Source organism: Polypterus senegalus, chromosome 5 (assembly GCF_016835505.1).
Source record: "Polypterus senegalus isolate Bchr_013 chromosome 5, ASM1683550v1, whole genome shotgun sequence".
Lineage (NCBI taxonomy): Eukaryota > Metazoa > Chordata > Cladistia > Polypteriformes > Polypteridae > Polypterus > Polypterus senegalus.
This window is the reverse complement of record NC_053158.1, coordinates 133,411,675-133,427,177: the sequence shown is the minus strand read 5'-3', so window position 1 is coordinate 133,427,177 and position 15,503 is coordinate 133,411,675. Positions and strand designations below refer to the sequence as shown.

Sequence of the window (15,503 nt, the reverse complement as noted above, 5' to 3'; positions counted from 1 at the left end):
AAGAATGAATATCAGCAGTAAGCAGGGAGGTTGCTCACAAAGTGGTCAAGAGGTGATTGCAGTAAAACAAAGTCAGAATGTTTCATAGAATTGTTTTCTTTCAGATATTTAAGTTGGATGCTGTGCAATCAGGCCACTGATGAATGTCAAGAAAGTCTATCAGTTATTCTTTGCAATTTGTTTGAAATTTGCAGCATTCTCTTTTACATTTACTAAGCAAAATCACAGATTGTGTGAAGGGTAGCTGGGGGGCTCTAACATTAGGACATTTTGGATGCACATCTGGGGTCCATGACATCAAGGAGGCATTTTCAGCTAAGTGAAGCAACTGAATACCCATAGGTTGAAATGACCAAGGAGAACCCTTGAATAATGGAACTGAACATTGAAATCAAGAGTGGGAAATGACAAGCTGCTTTAAAAGACCCAGTGTCTGCGCCATGCATTGTTAAAAGTACAATCAATTCTCCATTAATGAACTAAGTCACCCAGGGGTCTGTGGGAGTCTTAATCTTGCCTTCAGGGTATTAGCAGTTACCTTCAGGGTAGCAGGCCAGTGCACACCCTGGAGGGAATAAGCTTACCTGGTTGGAGAACAAGATACAAAGCTGGGAAAATACTTTAAAAATGAAGGAAAACCCCAAACCATTAATGAGCACTAGCACTGGCCAGCTACAGTTGATAAAATATATGTAGAGGCTGCCGAGAGCTGTAGTTCCTGCAGAAATTTCTGTGGTAACAACACTAACTCAGAAGTGTTTCCTGGTAGGTTGAGGTGGTGCCAGTACACCTAGGATTAGCCTCTTTGGGACATCCAACTCATCAGTCAGACAAACCTGAGAAGGGAACCTATTTGTGTGGTTTCTGGTAGTGGAGTAAGTGCTTTAGATACAGTAGACAGGATGTGGACCTGCATAGCTAGGTCTACAGGGGCATTTTAATTGTTCTGGGAATCCTAAAACAAGAATGTTGAATGTATAGATCATAATTTAGCATTAGTCAAATTAGAATAGATAATTGTGAAAAGTCCACTTTTTCTATAAGGAAACTCAAATCAGTCAAAGAACAGAAATCCAAAAACACTAACATTAACCACCTAAAGAATCTAGCATTCAAATAAATAAGTAAAAATTTTAAATAAAAAAATAACCATATCCATACACAGTACAAATGATATAAATAAACACATAGCTCGGAATTCTCTTTTATTTTGCCAAAACATCCTGTAGGCATACAGGCTACTCTGTCAGCATAACACAGGATGTTATTGCTGCAGCAGACGCTATTTTCCACAGTTTAAATAAAAAACGCTCCTACCCATTTGTCTTCATGACAGTCACATAGCCCTGTCAAATTGTGGTACACGGAAATACTTGACTATACTTGTGCTACACTCATATTGGACATTTTTAATATTTATAGAGGCAAAGATAATTCAATAAGCTGTTATGCAAGCTAACTCTTCTGTATATGTTTTTATCACCATTTACATTTAAAATCTTAGATTCTGCCATCCACTTAACAGTCTCTGCAAACGTTGCAGTTTTTATCAATTTGACAATCACCTGCTATGAAGTGATCAGATAAGGGGTAGCTAAACAAACAAGATTCATTAACTGAAAGGTCTCTTCTCATTTATCAAATTTCTCATGTTCTTTATGAGCGAGTCTGAGATTTCAACATTCAAATAACTTAGATGCTATTAGTTAAAATTGTTTAATCTATTTTTACTTCATCATTTGGCAACTGCAGAAGCCAGATGAAAGGTAAGAACACATCTGAGCAGTGACTCACAAACTGTTCAAAAGGACCTATGTGGATGCAAGTTTTACTTCATTCCAATTCTAGAATTTAAACTAAACCTGCTCTCTAAATAGCCATAATTTTTCCATTTTTATTCAATAATACATTTTAAGAGTTTCAGTAAATCTTAACAAAGGAAATGTACTGATGTGTAAAAAAACAAAAAATACATATTAAAATTGTTTCATTTTATTAAATTGATACCATAAAGGTAGACAGTAGGTAATAACAGTTTGCTTAATTAACAATCGAGTTAAAATAGAAACTAGTTAAAAGGTAAACCTGCAGCCACAATATCGAAGTCTGCTTTCTACAAACAAATGCCAAGGTATAGTAGGACAGGCCAGTACATCAGAGTCAATACAGAATGCATACAAAGACCAACACATCTTACATATCACACTTTGTTAACTTAGCCAAAAGCAGACACTAATATATATGATTACAACACAAAGGCAGTGAGGTATAGTGGCTAACACATTTTCAAATTCTCCCCACTGTCAGCATACAATGCAGTGCCAAATGTTTCAAATCTAAGTAATCTTGCTGGCCATATACAGAGATTTAAATGTTTTACTGTCATGACCAGCGCTTTATAACAACAGAGAAAGTTGCATTGTAGAAAAGCGCCAATCATATTAGGTTGAATTTATAAGGAAGTGATCAAAAATCTGCTATTTTACCTAAATCACAAAAAGACGTTTAAAATTTACAAGGATTTGCTGATATACATCTAACAACAATTGCCGCTTTTATAAAAACAAATAAGTGCCCACACAGAAATAACCTTACCTCTAACATGATTTCACTGTTGTCTTGTGGCAGAGGGTATGGATCAAGTGGAGTACTACATGGTTCATCCACCGGATAGGCCAGACTCATTGTGCAGCCCATCAGGACCCTGCCTCTTAAATTAAACTGTTAAACATCTTTATATTTACCACTGTAAAACCCAATCATCCCTGCTGCCTAGAAAGTAACTTCCCAAGTGAATCCGGCTTTATGACATTGAGTCTGTCCCGGCAAAGTTCTTCTCAAAACGCACATCTTTCCATTACTTTCCTTGTTGAGCGCTAATGGGATGTGCCAGGATTACAACTGTGAGCTTTGCAGTATTCTGTCTTCTTGCCTAATCGGGGGGAAGGGAATGCAAAATGGATCTGTCTGTTCATTTTCCTGCAGAGGAAATCAGGCTTTTCCTCTGCTTGTGGGAGGGTTCTTGGATCACTGAATGTTCTGGATACTGTAAACGCGGGCGAAAGAATAGAAGGAAATTATAAATTCCAAAACAAGATGCTGACTTGTTGCACAATTCATAAATTAGTACAAGAGCAAAATCAGGGGTGCTAAATCATTAAAAGAACTGTAGGTCCAAGTAAGAAATATAACAATACAGCTTTTAAATTATGAACAAAAGAGAAATGCAAACTAATAAGTTTGGTAAAACTATAATTATCTAACATCATGCAAGTACTTTATTCATAGGATTAGATAAAGGGAATTACAATGGTCAGTTAGCCTTTGCACCAAGTTTACTTGTAGCCCATTGACAATAACAGTTCTGTGGCATTAGTATCTGTCATTTTACTTCACATGACTATTGCATGAGAACTTATTTAGAAAATATCTTTCTAGAATGTCATACTAGAACTACTCTGATTTCTATGCAATATTTGCTTTTTAAATAACCGAATTATGAAAAGTAAAAACAGAAAACCTAGTAGCAAAATAAAAATGTATGCTAATATACTTTAAGGATTCCAGTTAAAAACAAACTTAGATTCACCGTTTGATCCAGCTTACTTACTGATCTGTAATATATTGCTATCTCACAGGTTCAAGAAAACTAGTAAAACAGTAAAAGAGGATAACAAGTGACAATGTTAGATTCAGATTAATGATAATCTGAAGTCATATGTGTATATAAAAAAAACACATCTTAAATAATTATGAGCAATGGCATATTAAAAGGAACACATTTCACAGATTTTCAGTTTTTTTAAATACTAAAAATGCACATCACCTTATTTCCAGAATGCTCATTTACTTGAATTACAGTTATAATACATTAAATTCAAAACTTTAGTGTAAACACTTTATCTTAAGTGGGACAGAGAGCCACAAAAAAACATTTCAATTTTGTAAGACTGCACAGCACAAATCACCCAGCTTTCTTTTTTGGAATTTTGGTTACAATGTTAAGTATTGCTCTTTTAAACTTTGTCCTTTTTTGTTACCCTTAGACAAACTTTTACAAAGCATTTTTTAATACGCCAGTTTCAATGCAAATTCAGGTTTTAAACCCAACATTTCTTGAACTGGCTTCTTCTATCTTTTCGTAAAACTTCAATATAATTTGCATTAAAAATGAGATAACTTCTCCTCATACTGTTCTCAGATATGTTTGTATGAAAATGTGCTATATAAATAAATGATGTTGTTGTTGTTTTGTTTTATTATTTTGTCCAACTGATAATATCCCTAATGCTATGAATCACAGTTATGTAACAGCAGATACAGAATCAGACAGCTTTTATGTCATCTGGTAAAGTTGTGCTTGCTGACCCTGTAAAGCAGTTTAGCTTAACAGATACTGTCTGAAACTAAATATTCATTTTCAGGAAATGTCATTTTTGAAGACCTATTTGTAGAATAAAAAAATAAACAATCAAGGACCTTACTCAAGCATGCTAGGGAGAGGAGTCTAGAAACCACCAGAAAAGAACAAAAATTCAGAAAGACTTGGGGTTTGTGGAAGAGAATGATAATTTAATATGAATGAGAACTTACAATTCGTAAAACATGCCACATGTCTAAGGTAATTAGCATGTCACAGATTTTTTTAATGAATTGTAATAATGTGAAATTCCACTGTTTAGATGTCTAATATATGAAACCTGGAGTGGCACAGTTGTAGTACTGCTGCCTCGTAGTAAGGAGACTAAGGTTCATGTCTCAGGTTGCCCCTGCATGGAGTTTGCATATTCTCCCTTTGCCTGCATGGGTTTCCACCCCACAGTCCAAAGACATGCATGTTAGGTAGATTGGCCCTAGTGTGTGGTTGGTTTTTGGGTGTGTGTATGTGTTTGTCCTGTAATGGACTCATGCATTGCCCAGGGTTTGTTCCTGCCTTGTGCCTTACGCTAAATGTGACAGGCTCCAGCCCACCCACAACCCTGTTCAGGGTCATTAGAAAATGACTGACTGAATACATGAAATTATGATACATTGAAGAGACACTGCTCAAATAGATTGTTAATTTCTTCCAAAACTAAAAAAATCTCAGACCATCCATAAATTCAGTGTCTTAGTTTAATTGGTTATTTACCTTCTGAAATGCAAACCATGGATACACTACATGAAAACAACTTCTTTCCAAAATTTTGTAACAGTATTTTTTAGCTCGATGCATTAATTTAAATACTTCTTACATTAAGAAAACAAAAAATACTGCAATCCTGCTATAAAAATAGAAAAGCTTCATATATACAGGTATACCATAAGCTAAAAGAACAACTCTGCAGGGGAAAGTTTTGGAATTAGTACACATTTCCTTTGGGCCCCCTTATGATGAGTTCCAGGCCTCCTTTCTGTTGCCAAATAATAGCAGCTCAAATATCAGGAAATGGTCCACATCTGTTGAATGTTTTGATTCAGATGTGGCAGTTCTTTATTAACACTTGCACTTCTGGGTAAGAATGTCTACATTCCTTAATGCTGACCACTTGGATGCTAAAAGGACAAGACCAAGTAACTGGCTGATGTTGAAAGAGACCTGTCAACTACAAACCTACACAATATACAAAAAATATACTTTCAAGTGCAGGTGTTTAAAGGTGTTTCGCAGTCTGCCTTAATCTAAATTTGACTTCCAAGTGCCCACATGAGCCATGGCTATTATTTGCTAAAGATCAAAAATAAAACAGCATTCAAAGAGATGTCAGAGATAGCTGGGGTGGCGACCCGACCAGGACGCGGAGGAGGACTGAAGGAGGGCCTGCGCCTTCCCCAGACCATGTGGGGGTGACCACCCTGCTATCTTTGGGGGCCACGGGTACAGAGCTTTAAAGCTCCACCCTGTAGGGGCCCGTGGTCACCGCCAGGGGGTGCCCCTGTGCCTAGAGAGCCCTGGACCTCTAGATGTGGCGGAAGTGCTGGGGGGAAGAAGACTGGGGACACCCGGAGTGCTTCCAGGTACACAGCCGGCATTTCCACCACTCTGGGGCGTGCCAGTGGGAGATTGCCGGGGAGCACCTGGAGCACATCCTGGTGGCTATAAAAGGGGCCGCCTCCCTTCATATGATGGCTGGAGTCGGGAAGAGAAAGACGAGGTCTTGGTAGAGGAAGGAGGAGGCCTGAAGAAGCAAGGCATTGGTGTTGTGGTCAGGACTTTGGGGATTTGTGGGGTTTGTGAGCACCACTGACTATTTGTAAATATGGAGCACTTAAATAAACGTGTTGTGGGTGACATGAACGTGTCTGCCTGTCTGTGTCCGGGCCAGCCTCCACAAAGCACACAAAATTTTTGATACCCTGTTTGTTCTGCATTTTTTTTTAAAGAAAGTATAACAGAATCCATATGTCAACCCAATTTTATTAAGCAAGCAAATTAACTGCTTCTTTAATTAATGGCTGTTAAACATTATATCTTTTAATAAATTAAATTATCATTACCAAATATACAACTATTTCAAATAGTCACAATATTGCTTTATTTAATCGTATTTGTCTGCTGCAGGCCACCGTACTATGCACTGTGCTGTCAATGAATATTTCAGCACCAGTATTGTAAAGTATAATAATAACAAATTGACATGAAAACAAACGTCCTTCACTTGATGCTACCAATGTTGTTCGTAAATTTGAATCTCAGCACTCAATCAGAACTGCCTAAAATTAAACTCTCTAAATGCTTAATTATTGGATTATCTATCCTCTCTTCACGTGTACCTTAAATATATAATTTCATTACAGTTTCATAACTGTATCATCAATTGCACATATAGAATTTATTGTAAGATATACATTTTAAATAAATGCTAATTATTTTTTCTCTCTACCTGCTTCTTTCACTACTACATTGTTCAATACATGTAACAGGTGGGCTGGCTAAATACAAACCATACATAAAACTTAACAAAACCAAAAGAGCAGTTCTAGCAAACTCACAGGATTAAACCATAAATGTTAATTGACCCAAATGTTTACACAGCGTAATAATCTTAAGATAAAATTGCTTTCTAGCAGAAGATCAAGCTATGCTGCAGAGACCATTTCTCACTAAGTATTTATGTGTTGGTAGGACAAATGTATAACTCTACTTTTGAACAAAAGGAGAAAGGCAGATCCTCTCATGGTATTCTGGAAGACTGTTCAAGACACCTATCCATCCCAGTTTGCACTCATGTACACAATGGGACCAATGTAGGGCCAGCAATCAACCTAACATCCATGTCTGTGAGGATATGGCGAGAAAAACTGGAGTAATCAGAGTGCAACTTCCACACAAATAATTACAAATGCGTAAGATTTGCAACCAGAAAGCTGGATCTGTGAAGCAGCAGCACTAACTACTATATAACTGTGCAACCTTTTCTAACTAAGATGACCTTAACAATTCACGTCTTCTAAAGTATTTCAACTCTCATCCTTCTGCTTAGAGCCAGAAAAATGCTTCTTTTTATTTTCCTACCATGCATCATAATTATTTGAGAATTCATAATTTGTAGAAAAATAAAACATTATTTTATTCACCAGTTCAGCTGTAAAGACAATGTGAATCCTGGACACAGTTAAATTGAGATTGCTGGGGTCCTACCAAATTTGTAATGTCTGTGAGTATACAGGTTATAATGAATAAACTTCTGTATTTAAACCATCTTTACCACTGAGATGGTCGGTGGCATCTCTATCAAAATCATTCAAAGCCTACTTAACAAATAATATTACAGTATGTGCAGAAAAAGAAACTTTAAGATGTCAGTAATGACAGAACTCTCATCTTTTATGATCAGGAATATTTACAATACAACTAGCTGACATTTATTTGATAATTTTTTGCATACATCATCTTTCAAGATGAACAGAAATGTAGAGCATATAACTAATGGGTTACTCAACTAACTAAAACATCCACATAAAATACCTTCTATAAAGATCAGGTAATAGTTACCTTCTGCAGTTGTTGCAAAAATATTATCATCATTAATATTAAGTAGGAAATTAAAACATTGATTTTCCAGTAAAAATGAACAAAACTAAATAAAAAATACACACACCACAAACAATGATGTTAGTTTAACTGGTAAAAAAAAAAAACTACTGTGATAGATAATTAACCAATCAAATAAAATTACATCACAGCATAGTTTAACATTGCAGCAATACAGATGTATGTCTACCTAATGCTATTCAAGGGATGCAATGACAAAACCCCTTCATATGTGAAAATTTGTTTAAAAAAAATTATAAACCTAAAACCTACTTCTATTAGTTACTTCACAAGGGAGAAAAGACTACCTTTAGATGCTACTCTAAGGTTAAAGTTCTCTAACACCAGATCGGGTAGCAAAATGCAGAATTAGCAAAAGACAGCGTAGAATAAGGGAACTGAAGATACAGCTCTTAAAACTGGCAACTGAGTTGGCTGTCCTATCTGAACATGCCTTGTTAAAGTGTGGAAGGACAATGTAGTTATTTTTTTGTGTTCTATTGTGTTCATATCTGTTGGCAGCCTGTGTGTGTTCAAAGAACCATTAATATCTGGTACCACAAATTCCTGCTATGCAATATCAAATACTTCGTCATGAATATTCTAATCTGTTAAACCCAGTTCATCATTATGAGGAGCCAGAATCCAATATCATACAAAAGGAAGACAAGGGGTTCTTAGGCCTTGAAGGGATGCAAATGAATCACTTTAATAATAATAATAATAATAATAATAATTCATTTCATTTAAATAGCGCTTTTCTCAGTACTCAAAGCGCTATCCACACAGGGAGGAACCAGGAAGCGAACCCACAATCTTCCTTACTGCAATCAGACAATGAGCGACAAAGTCATACCTAACCAAATCTCACATTGACTCACACAGACTCCACAAAATAGAAATTCTACTTTTTTTTTTTTTTTTTATTTTTATGAATTTTATTACACTCCATACAAAGCAATCAAGTTTTTACAAAAAGAAAAATAGAGTTAAGAACAGATCGATCCCCACACTTGAGAGTGAGAGCAAGCCAAACGGCATAAAAATTTTATAGCTTTTAAACATACCTAAATTAATAAATTCTCTATGCTTCATGAACTTATTTTAAAATATTACTGATTAGATCCTGCCATGTTTTGAAAAACGTCTGTACGGATCCTCTAACTGAGTATTTGATTTTTTCCAATTTCAAATAATATAACACATCATTTTCCCACTGACTTAAAAGAGGAGAGTTTGGATTCTTCCAGTTTATCAGAATAAGTCTGTGTGCCAAAAGTGTAGTAAATGCAATCACAATTAGTTTGTCTTTCTCCACTTTAAGCCCCTCTGGAAGAACCCCAAACACAGCTGTTAATGGGTTAGAAGGGATTGTGAATCCAAGGCTATCTGAAAGGTAATTAAAAATGTTTGTCCAGAATAATGTTAATTTGGTGCAGGCCCAGAACATGTGACCTAGTGAGGCTGGAACTAATTTGCAGCGTTCACAGGTTGGATCATGCCCTGGATACATTTTGCAGAGTTTTAGTCGAGACAGATGTGCTCGATAAAAAATTTTAAGTTGTATAATTGTATGCTTTGCGCATATGGAGCTCGAGTGAATTCTCTGCATTGCTACTTTCCACTCCTCTTCTGATATATTAATTGAAAGATCTTTTTCCCAGTGTCCTCTTGGATCTTTGAAAGGGAGGGATTGTAAAATACAGAGATGGAGTCTAAGTCCTTGAGATTGAGCAATATTTTTTCCAGCATGGATGTGGGTGCAAGATGAGGAAAATCTGGAAGGTTCTGTTTAACAAAGTTCCTGATTTGAAGATAGTGAAAGAAATGTGTAGCTGGAATGTTAAATTTGGAATGTAATTATTCATAGGAAGCAAAGACGTTGTCTATATAAAGATCTCTAGGCAAGTTAATTCCAAATTTTTTCCAGATATTAAAAACTGCATATGTTTGTGAAGGTTGAAAGAGGTGGTTCTCTTGCAGAGGTGCCACAGATAGAAGCTTCTCCGTCTTAAAATGCTTTCTACATTGGTTCCAGATTCTAAGTGAGTGGAGCACAATTGGGTTATTTGTATATTGCCGATAGCGTGTGTTTATTGGAGCGCATAGCAGGGAATACAAAGAAGTACTGCAGGATTTTACTTCTATTGTGGTCCAAGCCTGTGTATGTTCTTCTATTTGTGTCCAGGTTCTTATCGCCTGTATATTTGCTGCCCAGTAATAAAACTGGAAGTCAGGTAGAGCCATGCCACCTTCTGCCTTTTGTCTTTGTAGGGTCGCTCTTTTGATGCGTGGATGTTTTGAATTCCAAATAAATGAGGTTATTGTTGAATCTAATTGCCTAAAGAATGATTTATTAATGTATATTGGGATGTTTTGAAATAAATTTATATAGCGCTTTTCTCAGTACTCAAAGCGCTATCCACACAGGGAGGAACCAGGAAGCGAACCCACAATCTTCCACAGTCTCCTTACTGCAATCAGACAATGAGCGACAAAGTCATACCTAACCAAATCTCACATTGACTCACACAGACTCCACAAAATAGAAATTCTACTTTTAAATATGAGAACAAAATAATGCAAGTTGATAACATTTTTTTCTTTGTCTGTAATATTTTCTGTGTGAGTAATACTGCACATCTATTAGATCCCAACAGATCAGATTATGCTGTTCTGGCCACAGAAGTGCACAGCACAAGCTTGAGGGAATGCTTGACAGCTGAAAGACTTGGATGACTGTTACATGATTTGGAATAGATCAACTGAAGTCGTCTATTAGTTTGCCCTATGATGTTCTTAAGCAAGTGACATGACTTTAACTGTTTTATAACTCCTAAAGATGGAACAAAGACTGTACCCCTGGGTCAGTGCCTTCTACATGACAGTTTATCATTCTCACAGGTATGAATTTTTACTTTTGCACACATATAGGCAGCGAAAGTATGTCAATTATGTTTGTTGTGACAAGTTAACTAATGCAATATCCCATGGCATTATACTTATTTTGACATAATGTAACCTATTAGTCTTCTCCATCATCTAGGATTGCACAGATATGTAATCCTTATAAGTAATTATATTTCACTAGCTTCAGCATCCATCAAAGACTGGTAATAGAATAAAAATATATTTCTCTCTAGACCACTGTGTACCATCAGCGTTTTTCCTCTGTGTTTAAGTGTGTGAGCATCTCTTCACTGGTGTCCCCTCTCTCAAGGGTGTTCCGGTAAAGCCTGCTTCTCAGACTTTATTATTTTCAAGGCACCTTTCTTGGCTCCACTTTGGTTTTATACTTGCCATCTTTAAAGGCAACGCTGCAGGCTTTGTATGCCTATGCTACTTTCTATGCATCTTACACTTGCATCACCAAAGCCAAACTGACCAATTAGATCAAAAGAGGGACTGGAAATACAGACCTTAGTATTTAATTATATAGTAAATAATAATGAAATTTAAACCGAGCAGCTTTAAAAAATGAGCAAGCTCAATAAGAAAATGGAAATGTACAATATTTTGACATGAAATTGTGCATTACTTCTTGCAAATAAAGACAAAAGCAAGTTGCATGCACTTGCCTGAACAAGATGACAACATTCGTCCAACATGCACACATGTATATTCAACCAACTTCCAATTTTTCCATTGTACCTCAAAAATTCAAAACATTTTTAAATAATAGCATGGGTACAAGATCATCTTATTATCCTTCATTATATCATACATTCAACATGCAATTCTAAATGGTACATTGTCTATAGGTACACCATTCTTTAACAACTTAACCTCCTACAGTAGTTTTTATTCATCTTTGAAATTTTGGGCATATGGAGCAGTGGTAGAGTTTGTGATTTTGCAATGCAGGAAACTTTCAGGCAGGTGGTTCCCTTCCGAATCTTCTAGGGTAGATAAACAGGTGGCTTTTAACCTACCCTGGAAAAAGCAGTAGGGTGCAGTTTGCCTGCAGGGTTTCCAGCATTGCAAAAGCACAAACTCTAAGATTTCTCCAAATGCTGAAGTCCACATCATTAAGAATCGCATTATAGAAGGAAAATATGATGGTCGGTCATATGTGGTAGTGGTACCAGATATCACATAAAGATACAGAGTGAAGAAGCAGACGTGTAGGTAGTAACAGTTCATACTGATTGCTAAGCTTCAGTTATAAATGAGGGGGGAAAGAAAAAAAAAAAAAATCAAAAATAGTTGTACTATGAACAACCTAATCACCAGGTTTCTCTAGACAAAAGTGCAGAGTCTTCTACCATAAATACTAATAGCAAAGAGGTACCCACTGCACTAACAAGGCACAAAATTCCCTAATTGTTCAACTTTCACACAGTACTTTTATTTATCCTTGGAATTTTTATAATGTACATTATCAATTAACCACTTTAGTAAAGAGAAATGGTGGATGAGTGTATTTATTTGGTGTTATTTCTTTAAAAGTGTTAGCTGTGAAGGCACTTAAATTACAAAAGCTTTGATATTAGAAATGTAAGGAATATTTATTACACGGATATAAATTGTGGTCATCATATCTCTATACTTTGTAAAGTTTCAAACTCTGTCTACAGAAAATTGCAAAATTTAGGTGATTTCTTAGTTTGCAGTATGCAGTAAAGCTAGTTTGTTTTTTAAAACAAGTACATTTCAGTTTCTGGAATTTTTTGTCAGTCTGCTCAAATTTAAAATATAACACAAAGGAGAAATACTAGAACTTTAAAGAACAACCATAATTCCATTTCCTTAAACATCAGACTGGCTACAATTTCATAGCTTATTTAAAAATGTAATTTTAGACTCGGCCCCAAATTATCCTTTGGAATATTTTAAAACCTGTACACCTGGGTATTGTATAGATACTGGCCTGCATAAAAATATAGGTATATTAGCAGATATAGGGCCCCTAAATTGTGGAATGAAATATTTAACAATATTAAAAAGGCCCCATTGGTCTTGGGATTTACATTAAGGCTAAAAACTCGTTATTTAAGTGCAGAATATGTTTTTGAATTGCTGTTAGGATTGATCTTATTACTTTTCAAAAGTTTTCCAGTAATTATATTTACAACAAATCTTTGATTCCTTTTCACTTCCCTGCATCTCGCAATTAACCTTTCTGTTGTACCTTGGACTTCATTAATCACCATCGAATGAAGAATCTATTGTAAAACCTTGGTATTTTTCTGTAATAATGCTGTTTACTGACACAATGCATTGCAGAGTACTCTCATTAAGGAAGGAGAAAAAAATGACCTAAGGCAGTTACTGTCACAGGGTTGTGGGGGCGAAGCCTGTTAGCCACTCAACACCAAGACATTCTAGTGCTTTCAACATTTTCAACACCACTCCAATATAGGGCATCTCAATTACCTATTTTCATCTTGTTCAGCCTATTTGAAGCTTGTAGTTTCTAAAAGTTACAGCACATTCATTATGTTTTCCCATAAATAATGCCATTATTTTCAATCATGACTTTACCTTCAGAATTTTTTTTCAAGCAATTCATTATTAACTACATCCTGTGTTTTGTAATCTGCTTTGCAATCCTAAACACTTTCCTCTTCCCTGCCTCATTCTGCAGCTCACTTGCAAGCTCCCATCTCTTGATTTCTTTTGCATTCACAACTGCTTTTCTACCATTTTGCTTGGTTTCTTTACAGATTGTTCAGTTGTCTTTGTTTTGTACAACTCCTTACAAAATCTCATCACCATTCAACCACCTAACCTCCTTGTGCTTTTGTGGCCCCTTTACCCATGCGTAAAGTTCTTCCATGGTTCTTAACAAGACACTCATCTTTTCTACGTTCTCATTTTTATCTCTGAAACCACATTTGCTCTTGCTATCAATGTCGTAGCAAGTTTGCTTCTTGCATTCTCCTACTCTTTCAGCTTCCAGACCTTAGGACTCATTCCACATCTGCTCTTACATTTTTTTCATACTTCTGACTGAAAGATCTCCTACAACCGAGAAATGTTATAATAAACACTTTTCTCCAGGAATCACCTTCACATTTTCACCATATCACAATCATCTGTTCTCACCAAAAAATAAATGGTCTGCCATGCTCCTTACATTGTTCCCTACTTCTTTTTCTCCTTCTTAAACAAGGTTCTGTATATGGCCACTGTATCACCAAACTCTAGAATCCTCTTGCTCTCAACATTCCTCTTACTGAAGCTAAACCTTGTGTGGACCCCCTCATAATCATCAGCACTAGGTCTACCAAGTCCTTTCAGGTTGCTACATAGTATAATCACTTTGTCCTGAAGCACTCTAGATGTCTTCTCCACCAACCTATCACAAACTTCACATTTCTCTTCATTGCTTATGACAAACAGTGGGTCATACACTAAAACTATGTTCACCAACAAGCACCTTAACAACTGCAACATACTTCATCCTTTTCACATCCAACTCTTTGTCTGCCCATTTAATGACCCAATTACACATACTCCTGCAGTAACATCACTGCCTCCCTGCCAAAAAAAAATATGCCTTCACAATTCCCGCTAAGCATTCTCACGCCCTTACCTTTCAACCTCTTTTAAATTGTGTGGAAATTGGAAAAGAAGTGTGTTCATTCCAGCCAATAAAGGAAAGGGTTATTCAGTGCAGCATGAGCAAGACTAAGTGTGAGTAAGACTTATGACACAGGTAATGATGGTCTCTAAGAAAATCATAGAAAAAAGAATTTGAGATCAGATGAAAGTTAGCCAAAAGCAGTTTGAGTTATACCCGAGAGAAAATATTAGAGGCAATGTTTCTTGTCAGGCAAATACAAGAAAAGCTTCAGGGAAAGAAACTGTATTATTCATTTACAGAAAAGAGAAACTGTTTGACAGAGTGCAATGAGAGCCGGCACGGTGGCCATTGAGAAAGTTAGATGCGGACAAATGGTTAGTGTCTGAGGTCAAAGTATGAGGTAAATTTTGAGGTGAAGGTTTTGTTGCACCAGGAATCTGTTGAAGGATCCAATGAAGTTAATAACTATTTTGGGAGAAAAAGGCATCGAGGTAAATGCAGGAAAGACCAAGGTAATAGTTGGAGTCAAAGGGGCAGGAAATATGATAAAGGTAGATATTTGGCCACAGGGCATGTGCAGTAGAGATGGTGAAAGAAACTCAATCGAATGCGCAGTTTGTCAGAAAATAGTACATAATAGAATTAGTGTGAATGGTATTCTGCAGGTGGTGTGACCTTTGTTTGTAGAAAATGTGTGAGGTGGCACAGGATTTTATTGTTATAAAAGTTTATTTAGATATCAGCTATGGAGCTGTTTCTAAAACATAGGGAGGTTTTACTTCTTAAGTGGCACATTGCATGTAGATGGAGGTGCCAGCATGGCAACATGTTATCCATGGTGAGAGGTGCAAAAAAAAAAAAATTATCAAAGCTTTGCCCCATGCCGATCTTTAATTGAGACGCTCTGGCATTAAACGGAAATATTTATGACAACTGTATGAAGTTACATGCTACATGAGA

The 15,503-nt window shown here is 36.2% G+C and overlaps 1 protein-coding gene across 3 annotated transcripts in view; it reads right to left on the bottom strand.

Moving 5' to 3' along the window:
• Positions 1–15,503, bottom strand: part of LOC120529514 (tensin-3-like) — a 333,361-nt gene that overhangs the window by 295,424 nt on the left and 22,434 nt on the right. For 2 of the 3 annotated variants that reach the window (XM_039753384.1, XM_039753386.1), the window contains exon 1: positions 2,596–2,911. The exons of the other annotated variant lie outside the window; for it this stretch is intronic. In XM_039753384.1, coding sequence (XP_039609318.1) covers positions 2,596–2,697 — 102 coding nt within the window. In that variant the 5' untranslated portion in view covers positions 2,698–2,911. Of the gene's footprint in view, positions 1–2,595; positions 2,912–15,503 lie in introns of those variants that run through there. 3 annotated transcript variants of the gene reach the window in all.